Source organism: Pseudozyma flocculosa (genome assembly GCF_000417875.1).
Source record: "Pseudozyma flocculosa PF-1 unplaced genomic scaffold scaffold00002, whole genome shotgun sequence".
Lineage (NCBI taxonomy): Eukaryota > Fungi > Basidiomycota > Ustilaginomycetes > Ustilaginales > Ustilaginaceae > Pseudozyma > Pseudozyma flocculosa.
In genome coordinates, this window is record NW_006920870.1 from 837,528 (window position 1) to 854,043 (window position 16,516).

Consider the following 16,516-nt stretch of genomic DNA (forward strand, 5'->3'; position numbering starts at 1 on the left):
TGCGATCGCGCGCCGTCACGGGCATGGGCGTGAGGAGGCGGAGCGAGTTGTGGGTGGCCTTGTACAGCGCGGCCCAGAGGGCAAAGAGGCCCGCGAAGCGAAAGTTTGTAGGACCAAGGACGGCGAGGCCGAGCGACCGTCCCTTGAAGCGCTTGGTGCGGATGGCCTTGATGAGCTCGAGGACGAGCATCAGCGTGGCACGCAGCGCAAACGCCAGGTTGCCGGCGCGCAGGCCGCCGCGGACGACGTGGACCAGCAGGCGCTCCCAGTCGCCAGGCATGCGCGCCTCTTCGTCCTGGGGCCGCCAGACCTTGCTGCCCACCTGCTTGCGCAACTGGCCAGGAGGCATATGGGCCAGGTCCTGCAGGCCCGTCACGCTGAGGCTCCGCTTGAGCTGCGCGGCCGTCTCGGAGAGGTTGGGCGTCGTAGGGCCCGAGGCGGCCTTCCAGCGCGCAAAGTCGTCGTCGTCGTCGTCGTCGTCGTCCGAGGGGGCTGCGTCGCCATCGTTGGCGCCCGCGCGTCGGCTGACCTTGGTCATCCTGGGCAGGCGCAGGCCCGGGTTCCTCCGCTGCTGCGGCGGCGGCGTCGTCGTCTCATCGTCCTGCGGTGATGTCGTCGATGTTCCCGCCATGCTGCCAGGTTGGGTGGTGGAGTGCAGGTAAGCAGAAGCTGCCAGCAAGGGAGAGGACAGGAGGCGATGGTGGTGGACAGACAGACGACCAGGGGAAGGCCAGGTCGCCGTGGATACGGAGGAGCGGGACGCCAGGTAGGGTAGTGTGGAGGCGAGGAGTCGCAGCCGCGGTGCATCGCCCTGCTGCGAGCAAAGCGTTGGGGCGAACGCCGGCTGGGCCCGGACCATGCAGCCGGCTCAGCCGCTCGTCGTCGCCGTCGTCACCGTCGCAGCTCAGCCCCAGCCTACTGTACAGTACCAAGCCCGACGGGCGCCATCGTCGGCACCTCGCCGGATCGCCTTTCAACGCCGGCCAGCCGTCGCAATCGAAACCATACACAAAGGCCGGGACGACGGCCAGCCAAACGAACCTCGCCTCGCCTCGCCTCGCCTCGTCCCAGCCTACCCCACACTTTGGAAGCGGTCGCGCCAGCGTGAAAGCACATACATCAGGCAGCCGGTTCCAGGGAGCCCCAAGAATGACAGATGATTACGTAAGCAGCGGGGTCCAAAAAAGAGAAAGGAACAGGCCCTCCGAAGAGAACCTGCTCCAGTGCCATAGATTTGGGCAGACCTCCCTCCAGAGGAGAGAGGCGGGAGGGCTTCGACGGTAAGACGAAAACGGGTGGCTGTGCAAGCCCGTCGACGCCCCCTCTCCAGAACCCATGCCTGAGCGGGACTGGAAGTGCCAAGGTCTGAGAAGGGCAGGGGGAGCAAGGGGCAAGCGCAGGACGAGGGCAAGGGGTGGATGTGGTCAGTCTTTGATCCGGTAGCCAGGCCATCGCAGAAGGGTAGGGGGCAAGAAGGAGGATACGAACAAGTATGTCGGAAGGAAAGGGGGGAGGCGGGTAGAGGGGGGGTTGATATACGTTTGGCCGGGCCAAAGTCAGAAGGGGAGAAGACTCGTCGCTCGTCCAGGGAGGGAGGCCATGGCAGGGAGCCCAGCTCACAGGGCAAGGCAGGCAAGGGAAGGCGGGAGCCAGGCAGACTGTCAGGCAGCCGGGGCCAGGCATGGCCAGATCCATTCGCAGCATGCCCCCGTTGCTCTCGAAATGAGGCAAGAGCAATCGTCTTTCGTGGTTCTCCATCGCCGAAGGCAGCAGATGAGGAGGTCGCAATTGGGCAGTTTTTGGGGAGCCTCGCACACCGCATGCCACATAGCTGTGTCACCGGGGTGACCAGCCCCGCCCGCCCCCGGGCCGTCGCACAAAATGACCGGTCCGACGTCGTACGAAAGCATCTTTGACTTCGACTTTCGCTCGACCTTGTGCTGAATCTCTTTTCATTCGGCCCCTTTGTGCTCGAACAAAGCCTCTCGATGGGGTGCCCGACAGCACCGACTCTGATTCGCTGGGTCGGGGCGCTCCCCCTGTGCGATGGTTTCCTTCCGCCCCGCGCGAAGCCCCTATTTGCCTGCGGCTCCGCCGTGCGAAAACTTCGCGCCGCAGTCGTCGAGCGTCAAGGCGGACCCGTCCAGTAGGCCCCTTCAGGTCGGAACTGACGACTCTGGACGGTAGAGAGTAGGTGAGATCCAGCGATCCACTCGTCGTTGCTGACGTAAGGAGAAGGACAGGGTGGTCGGACGTGTCCAATTCCGTCCGTTTACTCCTTGCCCGACGTCTTTCTAGCACACCACCACCACTCTTCCATATCTCATCGTCGATTGCGTTCGCCGACGCCATGGCCTCGACCTCATCAGCTACCATGGCAGTCAGACTCTCGAATGCCATCTTCGACACCTGAAGTCTGTTTGTCCACTGTCTGCTATCCTCGCACCCGACGCAACTGCGCCGCTCCCGCGCACGATAAGACTCAGCCTCACGCCTCGAAAATAGCTCAGCACCGCGACGGTCCCCATCACGATGCATCACGACAGGCCCTTTCCAGCCATCGAGCGCACAGAGAATCCCAGAATCAGCGTCTAATGAAGCGTCGGATCTGCCGCAAGGTGCGTCCGTCACCTGCTGCCGATCGACGTTCGCACATCGCCTGCTCGCGGGACTCCAAGCCAACCGGTGCACGTCACTCCTTCATGGCGCGCGTCCATCAGCTCAGACGCGTCTCTGTGCATACGAGTGTTCATCTTGAATCACCTCTTCGTCGCTTTCACGACCGGCGTCACGTTTCCTATGACCTCTGCGTCCGGCAGAGGCTTCTGCACTCCCAGACCAACGAGACTTGCTCGGCTTGCAGGCTCTTCGCCCAGTCAGTTTCCTTCCTGTCGCTCCCGGCTACAGGATGTCATCGCTGCCAGCATCGCCCGCCTCTACCATTCCAAGCGCGGAACGCGGCGGTCAAGGCATGGCACGGGATCCGTGGGTTGACACATGTGAATGGAAATGGAGCCCTGGTCTCGCTCTTCCTGCTCAGTTCTCTCTGCTGGCAGTCGTAGCGCTCAGTACGCTGCATGCGCGAGTCTACAACCACCTCCAACAAGGTCACTGTCGGCAAAGGTCCACTCCGTCCGGTAGTCGGCGAAGCGGGGAAAGTACGAAGTCTCGCAGCCACCCCCGAACATCTCCCGGACCACAATTCTTTCACCGCTTCGCCCGTACCATTCTCGGAGCACACCACGGACCATGCATCCCCGCCGTTTTCGAGCAGCTGAATTCTCAACTGCCTTCAGCGTCAAGGCTCGAGCCGCCTTTGACGGGCTTTCCCAGCAGTCCTCCCCCCTCGCGGCATCGACACGCTGGAACCGACTGCAATCACGAGCTGTGGGCGTCTAGACTTAGCGACAGGCTCAGGATCGCCTGTCTGCCAAGACAGCGGTTCGTGGCACGCTGCGTCCCGAGAGGGTTGTGCGGCTCCTCGCACGATGCTCCATGCAGAGAAGGCGACGATTGGACGATGTCGTCGCACGGTTGGGACGCAGCCGGACAAGCCAATGCTTTGAAGTTGTCGCCGATGTCAAAAGCTGCGCTTCTTGCTACATCGATTGAGAGTGGTCAAGTCTCTAATCGAACAGCAGTCGACGCGGGATCAAGCGAGATGGTCTGCCCAGCCATACTCGTCGCACGGTTCGACAGGAAGGGCGCTGCTGCACTCCCCCTAGTGGAAAATCCGGGACTCGGCTCTGGGATTCCCTCCCCGCCTGGGCGTCGTCTCTCCACACTGGGCTCGCTGAGTCGTGCCAGGCCACGCCGAGCAGTTGATCTTTTTTTGGACCGGTCAAGCCGTGATCGCCACGAGATCCACATCCACCACATACCCTCTCTAACGACCTCAGCACTCCATCTCAACAATGACGTCCTCTGCAACTGGCACCCATACCTCGGCCACGAGCTCGGCCGCCACAGCAGCCGGCCCGAACCGCGCCTGCCACACCATGGCGTCCGAAGTCGGCGAGCGCACCACCGGTCGCTGTGCCGAACATGGCCCCGTCGAGCAACCGTCCCTCCAAGAGGCCTCGATCGGCCAATCGTCGGCCAGAGACGGTCCGACGAAGACCAGTCGGAAGGAGATCAGTCGAATGACGTCCAGTCGGATGACAGCCGCACCGTGCAAGAGACCTCTCGCGCCGGGTCCACCTCGCCCGATCCCTCCGACGCGGATGAGCACACCTCTGGCGCAAGACTCTGGGGTACCTTGCCCCCTCCGCGTTTCTCAGGCGCCAACACCGCATCTGCCCGCGCTGATCTTTGGGCCGTGATGCCGCACATCTTCGGGACAAGCACACCTGCAACACCTGCACGGCTGTGGCAGCCGCGTCCGCCTCGTCCACTGCCGCCGCCACGCTTCAACACAACGGGGACGGCCACTGCCCAAGGCACTGAAGCGATGCGACTTTGGCTTCGTGCTTCGCAAGAATGACGAGGCATGCGACAATGCTGCCTGACCACGGTTTCAGCGCCCGACGCCAAGTTTGGAATCTCCTGCCCTTGCCCTTTCCCCTGGCTTTGTGGCCTGGCTTGGGGTTGTCCCCCTTCGCATTGGAACGGCATCCGCATCCAGCGAGACCGTCCTATGCCATGCTGGTGCTGCCCGTCGGGACGCCGCACAGACGGAGATCAAGCAAGCCCCCCTGTTGCTCTGTTGCGCCTGTCTACAAATCTCGCCTGGCTCTCGCTGAGCTCTCGCTGGGCATCCCTCGTCCTCTCATCCATTCCACGATAGCACAGCAAGCCGCCACTGTCTTCGTCGAAGTTGATCATGATTCCGTGGCGCCACCCCCCTGGCTTGTACCGTTGTCTGTATCACTGATGAATCGCTCGCACCGCACTTCCCCCTCACGTCAAAGCCCGGGCCGACTGATGAGATCTCCTCCGGCTGCCTTGATCAGAGGTGGAACGGATCACTTGCCAACCTATCCGGCTCATTGATGAGTTTGGCTTTGCGTGACGCCGCGAGCTGCTACTTTGCCGACTGACGGCCACCAGAATCCGCCGATCTGCGAGTCAATCGTGACCTTGGGCCAAGCGGCTTGGCTTGGCGAGCGCACATCGAGGCACTCCGAGTCTTCGTAGTGATACTGACCGGTGTCGGCACCGGCGCCGACCTCCAGACCTCGTTCCCCAGACCGTCCTCGGACCCGAAGCCCGCTCCACAAAGCAGGCAGCCTGCTTCTCCACTTGGCAACTGTCCCAACGCACACAAGCCTTCCCAAGTCGCTCGCCCCGCCCATCCTCACCAACACCACATCCCCGCCCACACAGCGACCCATCGACTGTCTCTGGCCTACCAGCGCTGCTGGTCGCGATTCTTTCCTATCATCAGCACCGCCAATGCTCGCCATCGACTCGATCTCCTCGTTGAACCGCCTCAGACCTGTTCGCATTCCGCCGTCCCCATCTTGACGCAGGTTCTCGTTCTCACCTCGTCGTCGCCCTCACCACGCCGTCCCTGTCACCCTCTCTTCGCCGTCGCCGTCGCCGTCGCCGTCGCCGTCGCCGTCGCCCTTTTCTCGCCATCGCCATCGCCATCGCCATCGCCATCGCCATCGCCATCGCCATCGCCATCGCCATCGCCATCGCCATTGGCTCGTCGTCGCTCTCGCCTCGCTACTACTGTCGCCGTCCCGTCATCGTCACCCTCACCTCGCCACCGCCACCACCATCGTCCTCGCCTCGCCGTTGCCTCGCTGTCACCTCGCCATGAGCTCGCCCTCCCCGCCGTCACCTCGCCCTCGTCCTCACCGTCACCATCGCTCTCACCTCGCCATCGCTCTCACCTCGTCATCGCTCTCACCGTCACCTCGCCATCGCTCTCACCCCGCCATCGCTCTCACCGTCACCATCGTTCTCACCGTCACCTCGCCATGACCTCGCCGTCACCTCGACATCGCCGCCACCTCGCCATCGTCCTCGTCCTTGTTACTCGCCTCGCCCTCATGGTCCCACGGCGGGTCCCTCGGCTGGCGGAGATTCGCCGTCGTGAGTCCTTATCCTGCCTGCTGACTCTCTCTGGCTCGTTTCCACCCCTCGCGCTCGCCTTCATCAGCCTCGCCCTCGACTTCAACCAGACACCCGCACTAGCTGCTACCGCCATGGGGCTGTCGGCACGGCTGCACTCGTACCGCGGCCATCATCGTGAGTAGCTACCGACGCCCGCCGCTACAGCAGCCATTGGCGTGACCGAGGCCGAGACCCGCTCATCCTCTGTATCACCTGTTCCTCTCTGCCCTCTTCTGCCGCCCGCCTCGTCTCATCCCGCCTCGAACCGCCTCGAACCGCCTCGACCGGCCTCAACTCGCCTTACCCTGCCGGTCCATCTTGGACACTCTACCGCAGACATCATTACCTCGAGCACCGCCGCCAGCGCAGGTCTCCTTCACCGACCCGCCGACCTGTTCTTGCTTTCTCACATTTTGTACTTCTGCCAGCGTCGTGCATTGTGTGAATTCATGCTGTTCGCAAACGACACTACACGGGCCTGATGATGCCCTCGCGGTTGCGCAGGTACGAGAGGTACTCGTACACCTCGAGGTCGTCCGACGACTTCTTGAGCATGTTGAGGCCGAGTGCCATGAGACGGATGTTGCTGGCCGTGTAGCCCTTGGTCGAGTCGATCCGGTCGATCGAAGCGCACTTGAGCGGCACGCGCACCCCGCAGCAGTCGATGATCTTGAAGTCGCCCGCCCACCGCGATTCGATCATCTTGAGAAGAACTTTCTCCTTGACTGCCCACCTGATGAAATGCAGATCCGGAGAAGATTTGTCAGAAGAGAGACACCTGGCAATCCAAAAAGACTCACTGTTGCTGCCACTGCAGCAGCCTTGCATGCAGTCAGGCCGGACCAGCTTCAAAGCGCCAAGCAGCTGCATTGAAGACAGCAACATCAGCAACTCGACAACTGCACAGGTGCTTCCTCGCTTAGCGCCCAGCGGACGGCTTCAACCGACCTGCTTCCTCGCTCAGCACTCAGCGGACTGCTTCAACCGGCCTGCTGCAGCGGTCTGAAGCACACGAGCTGATGTCAAGCGCCGAGCCGCGAGACATTCTCCTCCCGTCCTCTGCCTTCAGAGTCCGTCCGTGCGAGGGCGAACAACGCCGCTCATCACATCACACCAACACACACGAGTCTGGAGACCGAGCAGCATGATGAATGTCTGGATTGCAACGGACGGCCAACACGAACACGCCCCCGCCCAGCATGCCAAGCTACTACAAGGGGCTCTCGATCGACGACCCAGCGCTGCCGTCCGTACGAGCGAGACGACTCGCGACCGACCGTCCGACGCGAGCAGCCAACGGGCCGCCGTTGTGGAAAGAGCCAGAGCGAGGTCGGCGATGACGCCGGCGGGCGAGACAGGAAGCGATGCGAGGGGCCTTGGTGGTGTTCAAAAATTGCCAAGTCGTCGTAAAGACAACAAGGACGCAAACTATAGGTAATTTGCAATCAGCAGTAAGCTTCTCCTCGGTAAAAACCTCACGGGATGAAGCGCCTGTGCCTCTGTGGGTGGTGCGCGAGGAGAGAGGTGGCGACAGCAAAGGCGGAGAGGGATGCCATAAGCATCATGCGACGGCGGCGGCGGAGGCGGCGGCGGTGGATGGCAGCGCCAGGGTCGGGGGTAGGGCGGTACTCACGCAGAAGAATGAGGAGCGGAGGGAAGGGGCGCGCCTGCGAGCGAAGCTTTTGAGGGGCGGCCGTCGCACCAGGCGGTCCGGCTGGGTCGAGGGGCCGCGCATTGCCCCCGGTCTGGCGAGATGCGATCACCAGCTTCAAAAATTCCCACGACCGGCGCTGGGGTGCCAGGGCTCTTTTGAACTTCGGAGCCGCGCGCAATTTTCCGCAAGGCGGAGCGGTGGGCCCTGGCGTCCGCGTCCACACGGCAGGCCACGGCCAGGGCCATGGCAAGACTAGGGCTGGCGTCCAGGGGGGGCACCGCCGGCCACGGCTGGCCCCACGCAACGCTTTGCTCCCCGAACCCAGGTCTTCTCTCCGCCGCCGTCGTCGTCGTCAAGGTTCAGCAAGTCATCCCTCCGCCACCCGCACACCACCACCAACACCACCTACATCGCAATCATGTCTCTCGTTCCCCCGGACCCTTCGCAGAACTTCGCGTTCATCCTGCGGTGAGCATCCGACACGGCTGCCCTCGAAATCGACCCGCCGGAGCGACACCAGCAGCACCACCACCGCCCGCCAGCGCACGCCAGCATCATTGTCGTCTCGAGCGTCCGAAGCAGCAGCAGCATCGCAGCACGCACAGCATCGCCGGAGGGGAGCAGACGTCATTCGTAGCGTCTGGCCGCAGGGATCGTGACGGACGGGCGGAGAGGCAGCTGGACGTACGACCGTCGAAGGACGGACGAGAGCCTCTGTTGCGGGACGACGCAGCCCTTGCCATGATGGTCGCGCTGCGAGCACAGCGAATCGGCACGAGACCGTCCACGAGACTGTCCAAGATCGGATCAGGCGTCAGCGACACGCTGCGACACGCTGCGACACGCTGCGACGGCTGCGACGGCTGCGACGGCTGTACCAACTGGCGGGACTTTGCGACGATCGACGCTCGACAAACGACAATGATGCTGGCCCTGGACGGCGGTCGGTGCCGCAGCCGGCCGCGGCCGACATTCACAGGCAGTCGCACTTACCCGCCTGCATCTCATGCCTTCCCGCCCTGCCCGCTCACAGTCTCCTCAACACCAACGTTGACGGAAAGATCAAGATCCAGTACGCCCTGACACAGATCAAGGGTGTCGGTCGCCGATACTCCAACATCGTTTGCAAGAAGGCCGATATCGACCTCTCCAAGCGGTTAGTGTTTGGGATACCTGCAGGGCGCGGGGCCAGGACGGAGGAAACCTGCACTGCTTGCGGACATGCTGCGAGGGAATGACAGGTTGGAGGATTCGTGATGGCCACGGGCGCGTGGAAGCACTCGGAAGCGAGACTCGAGGAGGGACGCCGCCCCGCAGCAGCATCGCTGACTTTCGCTTCTGTGCTCTGCCTGCACCCTTCCTTCGCCCCCGCAGCGCCGGTGAGCTCAACTCGGACGAGCTCGAGCGCATCGTCACCATCCTGCAGAACCCCGCCGAGTTCAAGATCCCGGCCTGGTTCCTCAACAGGCAGAAGGACATTGTCGACGGCAAGAACGCCCACATCCTGTCCAACGGCCTCGACTCGAAGCTGCGTGATGACCTCGAGCGCCTGAAGAAGATCAAGGCCCACCGTGGTATCCGCCACTACCTCAACCTCCGCGTCCGTGGTCAGCACACCAAGACCACCGGCCGCCGTGGCCGCACCGTCGCCAACAAGAAGAAGTAAACGCGCTGCCGCGACGCTTTTGTGCGGGAGTCCCCACGGGTCCTCCTCGCCTCGTCCTGGTTCCGTTTTCTTGCTTCTCGTTCGCTTCGGTCTGGTTTCGCATCCCCTTCCCTTCGGTGGCCACCGCCTCGGCCGCCGTCGTGGCTGTAACATTGACTTGATGGTGGCGGCCGCTCCTGCTGGGTTTTCTCGAGGACGACCCGGCGGGCCCAGTCGCCCTGCCCCCTCTGGCCGGCGTCTTCCCTCGGGCACAGGCGATCGGGGCAGCAAACAACGCACGCACACACACGCACCCACCCACCACATCACCAAAAACGTCCTCGCAGGCCGTACGCTCCTCGAGCCTCGCCCCGCGCGGACTCGCAGTTACGTCGGCCACCCCCGGTCCATGCCCTCTCGTCTGCCATGGTCCTCTACACGAGCTTGGAGACCGGCCTCGACTGGGGTCGTTTCCGAGCCTCGCACGGCATCACCTCCACACATGTAGTATCCCCTGCACGATGCGCAATAAGCCAAACCAAAAAGCCTCACCCAGACCATGCGCGTTGCTGCTTCGCGTTTGCGTGTGTCGACGCGGTTCCTCTGTCGGATCGTGGGAGACGCACTTGCGATCCAGATGCACCTCGACCAGGACATCCCGCGACGATATTCTGCCGCGACAGATCGATAGGGCCCCCAGCATCAACCCCCCCTCTACCCGCCTCCCCCCTTTCCTTCCGACATACTTGTTCGTATCCTCCTTCTTGCCCCCTACCCTTCTGCGATGGCCTGGCTACCGGATCAAAGACTGACCACATCCACCCCTTGCCCTCGTCCTGCGCTTGCCCCTTGCTCCCCCTGCCCTTCTCAGACCTTGGCACTTCCAGTCCCGCTCAGGCATGGACGCGGCCTGCGGCCGCGGTCCTCGAGGCGGCAAACAGTCTTCGGCGAGGAAGTGTGTCGCGTATCCGACCGTGACCGCTTGATCAGAGGTCTGTCGAAGCCTTGTCACGGTGCAGGGCCGTTGGTCCGCCGCAGAGGTCTCGAGCGAAGAGCCCTGCTCGACAGGCTCGGGTCGACCTTGAATGGCGGCGACGAGGAGCGATAAGAGTAAAGCAGATTGCTGCAGCAGCCGTGTGCGATCAGAACGAGACGGAGAGTCTTGCTGTAGCGCTGACCACGTCGTCACGAGCACGACCTCCGGTATGCTGAGCTTGTTCGGATGAGCCAGCGCGACGGAGGGACCATGGCCGCATACATAAACGCGTCGACCGACTGACGAAGGCCCGTGGTCGGCCTTTGGCTTGCAGCCTTGCCGGCAATCCACGTCGGCGCATCTGAAAGAGAGGCAGGCCAGCAGGGTGGGCGACTTTGGAAGGCCTGCCAAGCAAGCAGCGCGCACCAAAGAGGCCCAGGACACGCGGCCTGGGCGCAGGCCACAGGCAGGCTAGGCTAGGGCAGGCGTTTGGCCGGCCTTTGACCCTGACTCCGTTTTTCTCCTGCTTGCTTTTTTCTCGCCCTTTTGAGCCGGCCTGTCAGGCCAAGGCCAAGGCGGCCGCCCCGATTGCAGAGCGTCCAATCACGCTGACGACACCGGCCCGTCCTTCCTGGCCTGCCGCCCACCTCTTTGCTCTCTCCAGGCGGCCGGCCAGCCGCCCGGAAGCTGGGATACGCGAAGACCGCAGATCGAGAAGCAGCCAGCTGGACCCGCACCGCCCGCCCACCGCCCACACACACCCACTTCTCCGCTCCCTTTTTTCTTCTTACCTCACGGAAGCCACGCTCGCTCGCTCACTGTACTCACTCACACCTACCGCCTCGCTCCTCGGTCCCGGCGTGGTTCTTTCTTCCCTTTCCCACCTCGTTCGCCGCATCGTCGGACGCAACATCCTCCTCGCTTTTCCTCGTCTCGGCGCTCGTTTGATCGCTCCTCTAATCTCGGCCAGCCGCGCTCTGTCGTCAAGATTGACGGCTCGCTTCAAGGTCGCCAGTCGTCGGCTCCGTCTGGGTTCCACTCCGCACCGCGACGTCCTTCGCTCGTCAACGAGGCTGCACCTTCAAAGGTCCGCTCAAGCCACTGCCACCTGCCCTCTGCGCACCAGGCCTCGCAGTCTGATCCGGCCCGCTACAACCACGCCGAGCCTCTTGCCACTGCGAGCTGCAGCGTCTCCGAACAGACGGCCGATTGTCGACCATCTCCTGCTGGCCCCGCATCGATCCGCACTTCACCACACACTGATCTCGACGCCGACCAAATGTCCGACACATCCGTATCCGCTCTCGAAGAGGAGATCGACTACGAGGGTCTTGGCAACAATGTGCCGCTCCATATCAACATGATCGCGGGTTCCCTCGCCGGTATCAGCGAGCATGCCGTCATGTTCCCCGTCGACGTCATCCGAGTGAGTGGCGTGTGCCCCCCCTGCGGCCCAGTCGTGAGCCCGCGTCTCCCTGGAGGGTCCGTTCAGTCTGGGCGCAGCTGCCACTGCCTCGTCTTGATCCGCAGATGGGTGCGAGGGGTGGAGCGGGAACCCCTGGCACACCACAGACCAGCGCGGACGCCCTGCTGACCTGGTTCGCTCTCCTCTCGTGGGCCGTCCTCCTCGCCTCTCCACAGACGCGGATGCAGATCCTTTCGGCAACCCCGGCCGCCACGTATACGGGCGTCGTGCAGGCCTTCAACCGCATCAGCACGCTCGAGGGCGCGCGGACGTTATGGCGAGGTGTGGCATCGGTCATCATGGGCGCGGGGCCAGCGCACGCCGTCTACTTTGGCACCTACGAGACGGTCAAGGACATGACGGGCGGCAACCGCGAGGGCCACCAGTTTGCCAGCACCGCCTTTGCGGGCGCATCGGCCACGATCGCGGCCGACGCCTTTATGAATCCGTTCGACGTGATCAAGCAGCGCATGCAGATGCACGGCTCGACACATCGCACCGTCATGCAGTGCGCCCGCAACGTCTACCAGGCCGAGGGCCTGCGCGCCTTCTACGTCTCGTACCCGACGACGCTGACGATGACGGTGCCCTTTACGGCGGTGCAGTTTTCGGTGTACGAGTGGGCCAAAAAGGTCCTCAACCCGTCGGAGAGCTACTCGCCCGTCACCCACGTCACGGCGGGAGCGTTTTCGGGCGCCGTGGCGGCGGCCGTCACCAACCCGCTCGACGTGGCAAAGACGCTGCTCCAGACGCGCGGCAGCAGCACCGACCCGCGCATCCGCTCCGCCTCGGGCATGCTCGAGGCCTTCCAGATTATCCGACAAAAGGCCGGCCTCAAGGGCTTCGCGAGGGGCCTCACGCCGCGCGTCCTCACCTTTATGCCGTCCAACGCCCTCTGCTGGCTGTCGTACGAGGGCTTCAGGTTCTTCCTCAACGAGCAGACCAAGTCGAGCGTCTAGGCGGGCGTCGCGCGGGATCCGGAACGGCGGGTGGTCATCGGTCAAGAGGGCCCTTCATTCGGGCGAGGCTGTGGTGGGCCCATATCGGCTGCGGAGCGGGAGCAGTCTCTCCAGCCACACGTGAATCCTCGGGGAGCCAGCACCGCCGACGGATGCCGCCTCGGCCATGCATCGAGACTCTGGATGACGCGTGCGCAGCGCAGTCTTCGGCGCGAGAGGCCCGGACCTCTCGTCGCGGCTGTTGCAGTCGCAGACGCTGCCAGCTGGGCACTGTGCACCCTGGGCCAGGTCATAGCAGCCGGCAAGGCGGTCAACCCTGGCCGCGAGAGCGTCATCAGATGCCCCCAGCCAGCCTGTCTATGCCCCTCCCGCTTTTCAAAATAAAGGGCCCTCGCCACGCAAGGAAGGAGGGGGGCGATCCCAACGTCAAGGTCATCCGTCTCTGCCCTCGATGCGCGGCCGAGGAGGGGCGTGCAAGAGCCGCAATCGTGCCGCGCCTCGCCTCACCGCACACGTCGCCTCCGCCTCCGCTGTCGTCCGTCGTTCACTGTCATGCCTGATGCTTATCCGCTCCCATCATGTTGTCCTTGTATACATCCCTCTCAATCCACTCGGCCTCTCGTTATGCTCTCGCTTCACCGCCGCAGCTGCGTCGCTTGTCGCGTACCCGTCGGCATCGCGGTGTGTGTGTGTGTGCGACTGCTGCTGCCAGGATAGCTATGCTGTGCGGGTTCGGATGGAATCCGGTTTGCATGATGATGGACACTGGGGGTATACGGCACGGCAAGGGCAGGGGTACGCCGCTCTCTTTCTTCTTTCCCCCTCGTGCTCCGTCTATGGGGGAGGTGTTGGCGAGAAAGAGGACGGTGCGTTCTCATCTGCCGTACCGACCTCTGCCTCTGGATCCACCACCAAGGTACTGACTGCCGAGGTTGGCGAGCGCATCGACCATAAAGGTCCCCTTTGGCCAGGCGATGCCCCCTCCCCCTCCGCCGCCTCCACTGCCGCTGCTGCTGCTCGATGACCCTCCATTGCCCCACCCTGGAGAACCGGGGAAACCGAGGTTGAGCGAGGAAGGGGTGAGCGAGGAGAGGTTGGACGTGGCTGATGGGACGAACGAGGCCAGACCGCCGCCGCCCGGTGTGGTTGCCGCCGACGTCTTGCGCGCGCGCGATGTGGTTTGTGCTGCGGGCGGGGCGGGCCGAAGTGGGGCAAGGGAGGGTCAGTCTCCGAGCAGCGATGGGCGGAGGCTCGAGAGAGGCCAGGGATAGACGGGTACGCACCTGCCGAAACAATTTCGTTGATGTTGGTCTCGACCACGAGGCCTCCCTGTATCAGCTCGCACAGGATGGCATGGACCTGGCGTGGGCGGCAGGGGAGGTCTTCGTTTAGCAAGAGAGCGCCAGAGGGATGCCGGCGGCCGGATGTACAAACGGAACACTGGCCAGCTCACCTCGTCAAAGTGGAAGATGAGGTCGAGCTCGCACACGTTTTCAAAGCAGCGGTCGAGGGATTCGACAAAGACCTGATGGCGGGGACGAGAGAGGGCGGGTCATGGGGCAAGGACGGGTGTTCGACATTCGATCAGCGGGTCGCGGGAATAGAGCGCAACTTGTGCAGCCGGGTCTGGCCGCTCACCTGGATGAGGTCAAGGATACCAAGCTCGCTCTCGCTCTGATCGACGACAAAGACAAAGTAGAGGGTGGCATAGTGGCGGTAGATGACCCTGAGCTCGTCCTGGTTGGAGCGGTCCGAGGTCTCGCCTCTCGTTGACCGTCTTGCGGCGTTGGCGGTGTTGGTGCCGCTGCCGCTGCCGCTGCCGCTGCCGCTGCTTGGGGCGGTGCGGGAGGTGCTGGAAAAGGATACGGCGTCGCTAGGGGGTGGTAGTAGCGGTGTGAGTTCGGGGGCGTCGAGGAAGTTGCACACGCCGTCGGGGCGCTTGGAGACGAGGCGGTAGATGAGGCGGATGAGGGCCTGCTGGCGCGCCGAGGGGAGCTGCGAGTAGAACTTGGTGAGGCGCGGCTTGCCGTGGTTGTTGACGATGAGGACGGCGCGGATCGTCATGCCGTGCTGCGGGTTGGCCGTTGAAGTGCGGCTGCAGATTGACAGAGGGGACGATGAGGAAGGTTGGTGCGAGGATTGGTGCCGGCAACGTTGGAAGGGGGCCAGGCGAGGCTCAGCGCGAGAGAGAGGGTGTGGAGGAAAGGGTCTTGGTGGCCGGCGCAACCAGCAGTCAGGGTGTTGGACCAACCCAGCGTTCCTGGAAGGAGTAGAATGTCAGGCTTAGTCAGCAGTACCTCTTCTTGGCCTGGCCTCCGAGCCTGGTTCGGCTTTCGCCCGTGTTTCGGGCCAGCGATGGGGGGCCCGGGTCTGGGTCTGGGCCTGGCCTGCGCGCCCTCGCCCGTGGCCCACACCCGCTTCCTTCTTCCCCAGAGCCCCGCAGCGCAGCCTCGCCGCGTGCCAATTCGGACGGGCCCGCCTGGGCTTGCTTCTTCTCAGTCCCCCGCTCCTCGTCCTTCCGCCACCATCCCTCTTATCACTTCGAACACACTCCCTCCGAAGACACCTCGATCCATCCTCCATCATGGGCTTCCGTACCGGTGCCGTCGTCAGCAGCGTCGCCTTCCTTTTTGGTGCGTTCAAGCCCCCGTTCATCCCCCACCCCCCCGTCCTCGCAAGCTGACCCATGCTCCGTCTCGATGTTCGGCCTTCTTCTTCCCTCGCGACAGGCGTCCTCTTTATCGCATCGATCTACGACTTCCCGCTGCTCTACAGCGCCACCCTCGAGCCCGCCGCCGTCGACGCCGCAGACCGCTTCTACCTCTCGATCCACAATGCCCCCACCGCCGTCACCGCCTTGCTCCACGGCATGATGGGCCTCGGCATCGTCGGCCTCATTGCCAAGCTCCACCACTGGACCGAAATGGCAAAGTACTTTGACGGCGGAAGCCTCGGTGCGTTCCGACCCGTCTTCCTACCTCTCCTGACCCCGCTCGCTTCGGCTCTCTGCCCCACACCCACTGCCGTCACTGACCTGACGCCCCCGACCCCCCCCCCCCCCCCCGGCCCCTTGATCCTACCCGTTCTGGCCTCACCGCCCCTCCGCCAGCCCTCTTCATGGGCGGAGTATGCATGTACGGCGGCGTCGTGGTGCCCAACCTGCGCCTGCTCAACGACCCGACCAACGACTACCTCCTGCTGCGCTCGGCCATCATGACGCAGCGCCACGCCCAGAAGGAGGCCTTCGACAAGGGCCACTCGACCTTTGCGCCGCCTCAGGGTCCCATGACGCCCGACGAGCGCACCAGCTGCATCCGCATCATCTCGGCCACCAACACCATCATCGCCGCCCTCCTGCTTGGCGTCGTCGTCCTCCAGACCTCGCAGTGGTACCTCGAACGACAGGACAACATCCAGAAGGAGGCCAACCGCCGAAAGCAGGAGGCCCTCCTCTCGTCGTCGTCGTCGTCGTCCAAGGCTGCTGCCCCGGCAGCCGCTGCCACTCCCGAGGCCAAGAAGGATCAGTAGATGCGGCGAAACAAGAGGCGGCGACTCGCGTGCTGACACTAGTCGTCTATCCTCCATGTAAATAGCGCAGCGCGCCGTCCGTCCGGATCGACGGGGCGCAGAATGGAACAACAGTGCACGCTTCAGCTCGGGCTCTTTGCAGCAGACCTGTCGTTTCTTTCTCTTTCTCTCCCTCTCTCCCTCTCTCTCTCTCTCTCTCTCTCTGAGACTGCCCAAGGCCACACGG

General features: G+C 63.6%; 7 protein-coding genes across 7 annotated transcripts in view; 4 read left to right on the forward strand and 3 right to left on the reverse strand.

Moving 5' to 3' along the window:
• PFL1_00929 (uncharacterized protein) overlaps nucleotides 1–631 on the reverse strand; it is a gene marked incomplete at both ends in the record, with an annotated part of 2,351 nt that extends 1,720 nt beyond the window's left edge. Inside the window, one exon of the mRNA XM_007878430.1 lies at nucleotides 20–631. Coding sequence (XP_007876621.1) covers nucleotides 20–631 — 612 coding nt within the window. The remainder of the gene's footprint in view (nucleotides 1–19) is intronic.
• Nucleotides 632–2,908: 2,277 nt separating this feature from the next.
• PFL1_00930 (uncharacterized protein) lies at nucleotides 2,909–4,483 on the forward strand (the record flags this gene model as incomplete). The annotated part of the gene is made up of 1 exon (XM_007878431.1): nucleotides 2,909–4,483. One exon carries the CDS (start codon nucleotides 2,909–2,911, stop codon nucleotides 4,481–4,483), a length of 1,575 nt encoding a protein of 524 aa, XP_007876622.1.
• A 2,048-nt stretch (nucleotides 4,484–6,531) lies between these two features.
• Nucleotides 6,532–6,891, reverse strand: PFL1_00931 (uncharacterized protein; the record flags this gene model as incomplete). The annotated part of the gene is made up of 2 exons (XM_007878432.1): nucleotides 6,532–6,788; nucleotides 6,864–6,891. 2 exons carry the CDS (start codon nucleotides 6,889–6,891, stop codon nucleotides 6,532–6,534), a joined length of 285 nt encoding a protein of 94 aa, XP_007876623.1.
• Nucleotides 6,892–8,458: 1,567 nt separating this feature from the next.
• PFL1_00932 (uncharacterized protein) lies at nucleotides 8,459–9,383 on the forward strand (the record flags this gene model as incomplete). Its single annotated transcript, XM_007878433.1, has 3 exons — nucleotides 8,459–8,664; nucleotides 8,751–8,873; nucleotides 9,092–9,383. The coding sequence occupies 3 exons, from the start codon at nucleotides 8,459–8,461 to the stop codon at nucleotides 9,381–9,383; spliced, it is 621 nt and encodes a 206-aa protein (XP_007876624.1).
• A 2,234-nt stretch (nucleotides 9,384–11,617) lies between these two features.
• PFL1_00933 (uncharacterized protein) lies at nucleotides 11,618–12,762 on the forward strand (the record flags this gene model as incomplete). The annotated part of the gene is made up of 2 exons (XM_007878434.1): nucleotides 11,618–11,764; nucleotides 11,980–12,762. The coding sequence occupies 2 exons, from the start codon at nucleotides 11,618–11,620 to the stop codon at nucleotides 12,760–12,762; spliced, it is 930 nt and encodes a 309-aa protein (XP_007876625.1).
• An 874-nt stretch (nucleotides 12,763–13,636) lies between these two features.
• On the reverse strand, nucleotides 13,637–14,826 carry PFL1_00934 (uncharacterized protein; the record flags this gene model as incomplete). Its single annotated transcript, XM_007878435.1, has 4 exons — nucleotides 13,637–13,947; nucleotides 14,046–14,121; nucleotides 14,216–14,287; nucleotides 14,401–14,826. 4 exons carry the CDS (start codon nucleotides 14,824–14,826, stop codon nucleotides 13,637–13,639), a joined length of 885 nt encoding a protein of 294 aa, XP_007876626.1.
• Nucleotides 14,827–15,346: 520 nt separating this feature from the next.
• Nucleotides 15,347–16,290, forward strand: PFL1_00935 (uncharacterized protein; the record flags this gene model as incomplete). Its single annotated transcript, XM_007878436.1, has 3 exons — nucleotides 15,347–15,395; nucleotides 15,492–15,716; nucleotides 15,872–16,290. The coding sequence occupies 3 exons, from the start codon at nucleotides 15,347–15,349 to the stop codon at nucleotides 16,288–16,290; spliced, it is 693 nt and encodes a 230-aa protein (XP_007876627.1).
• Between the last annotated feature and the right edge of the window lie 226 nt (nucleotides 16,291–16,516).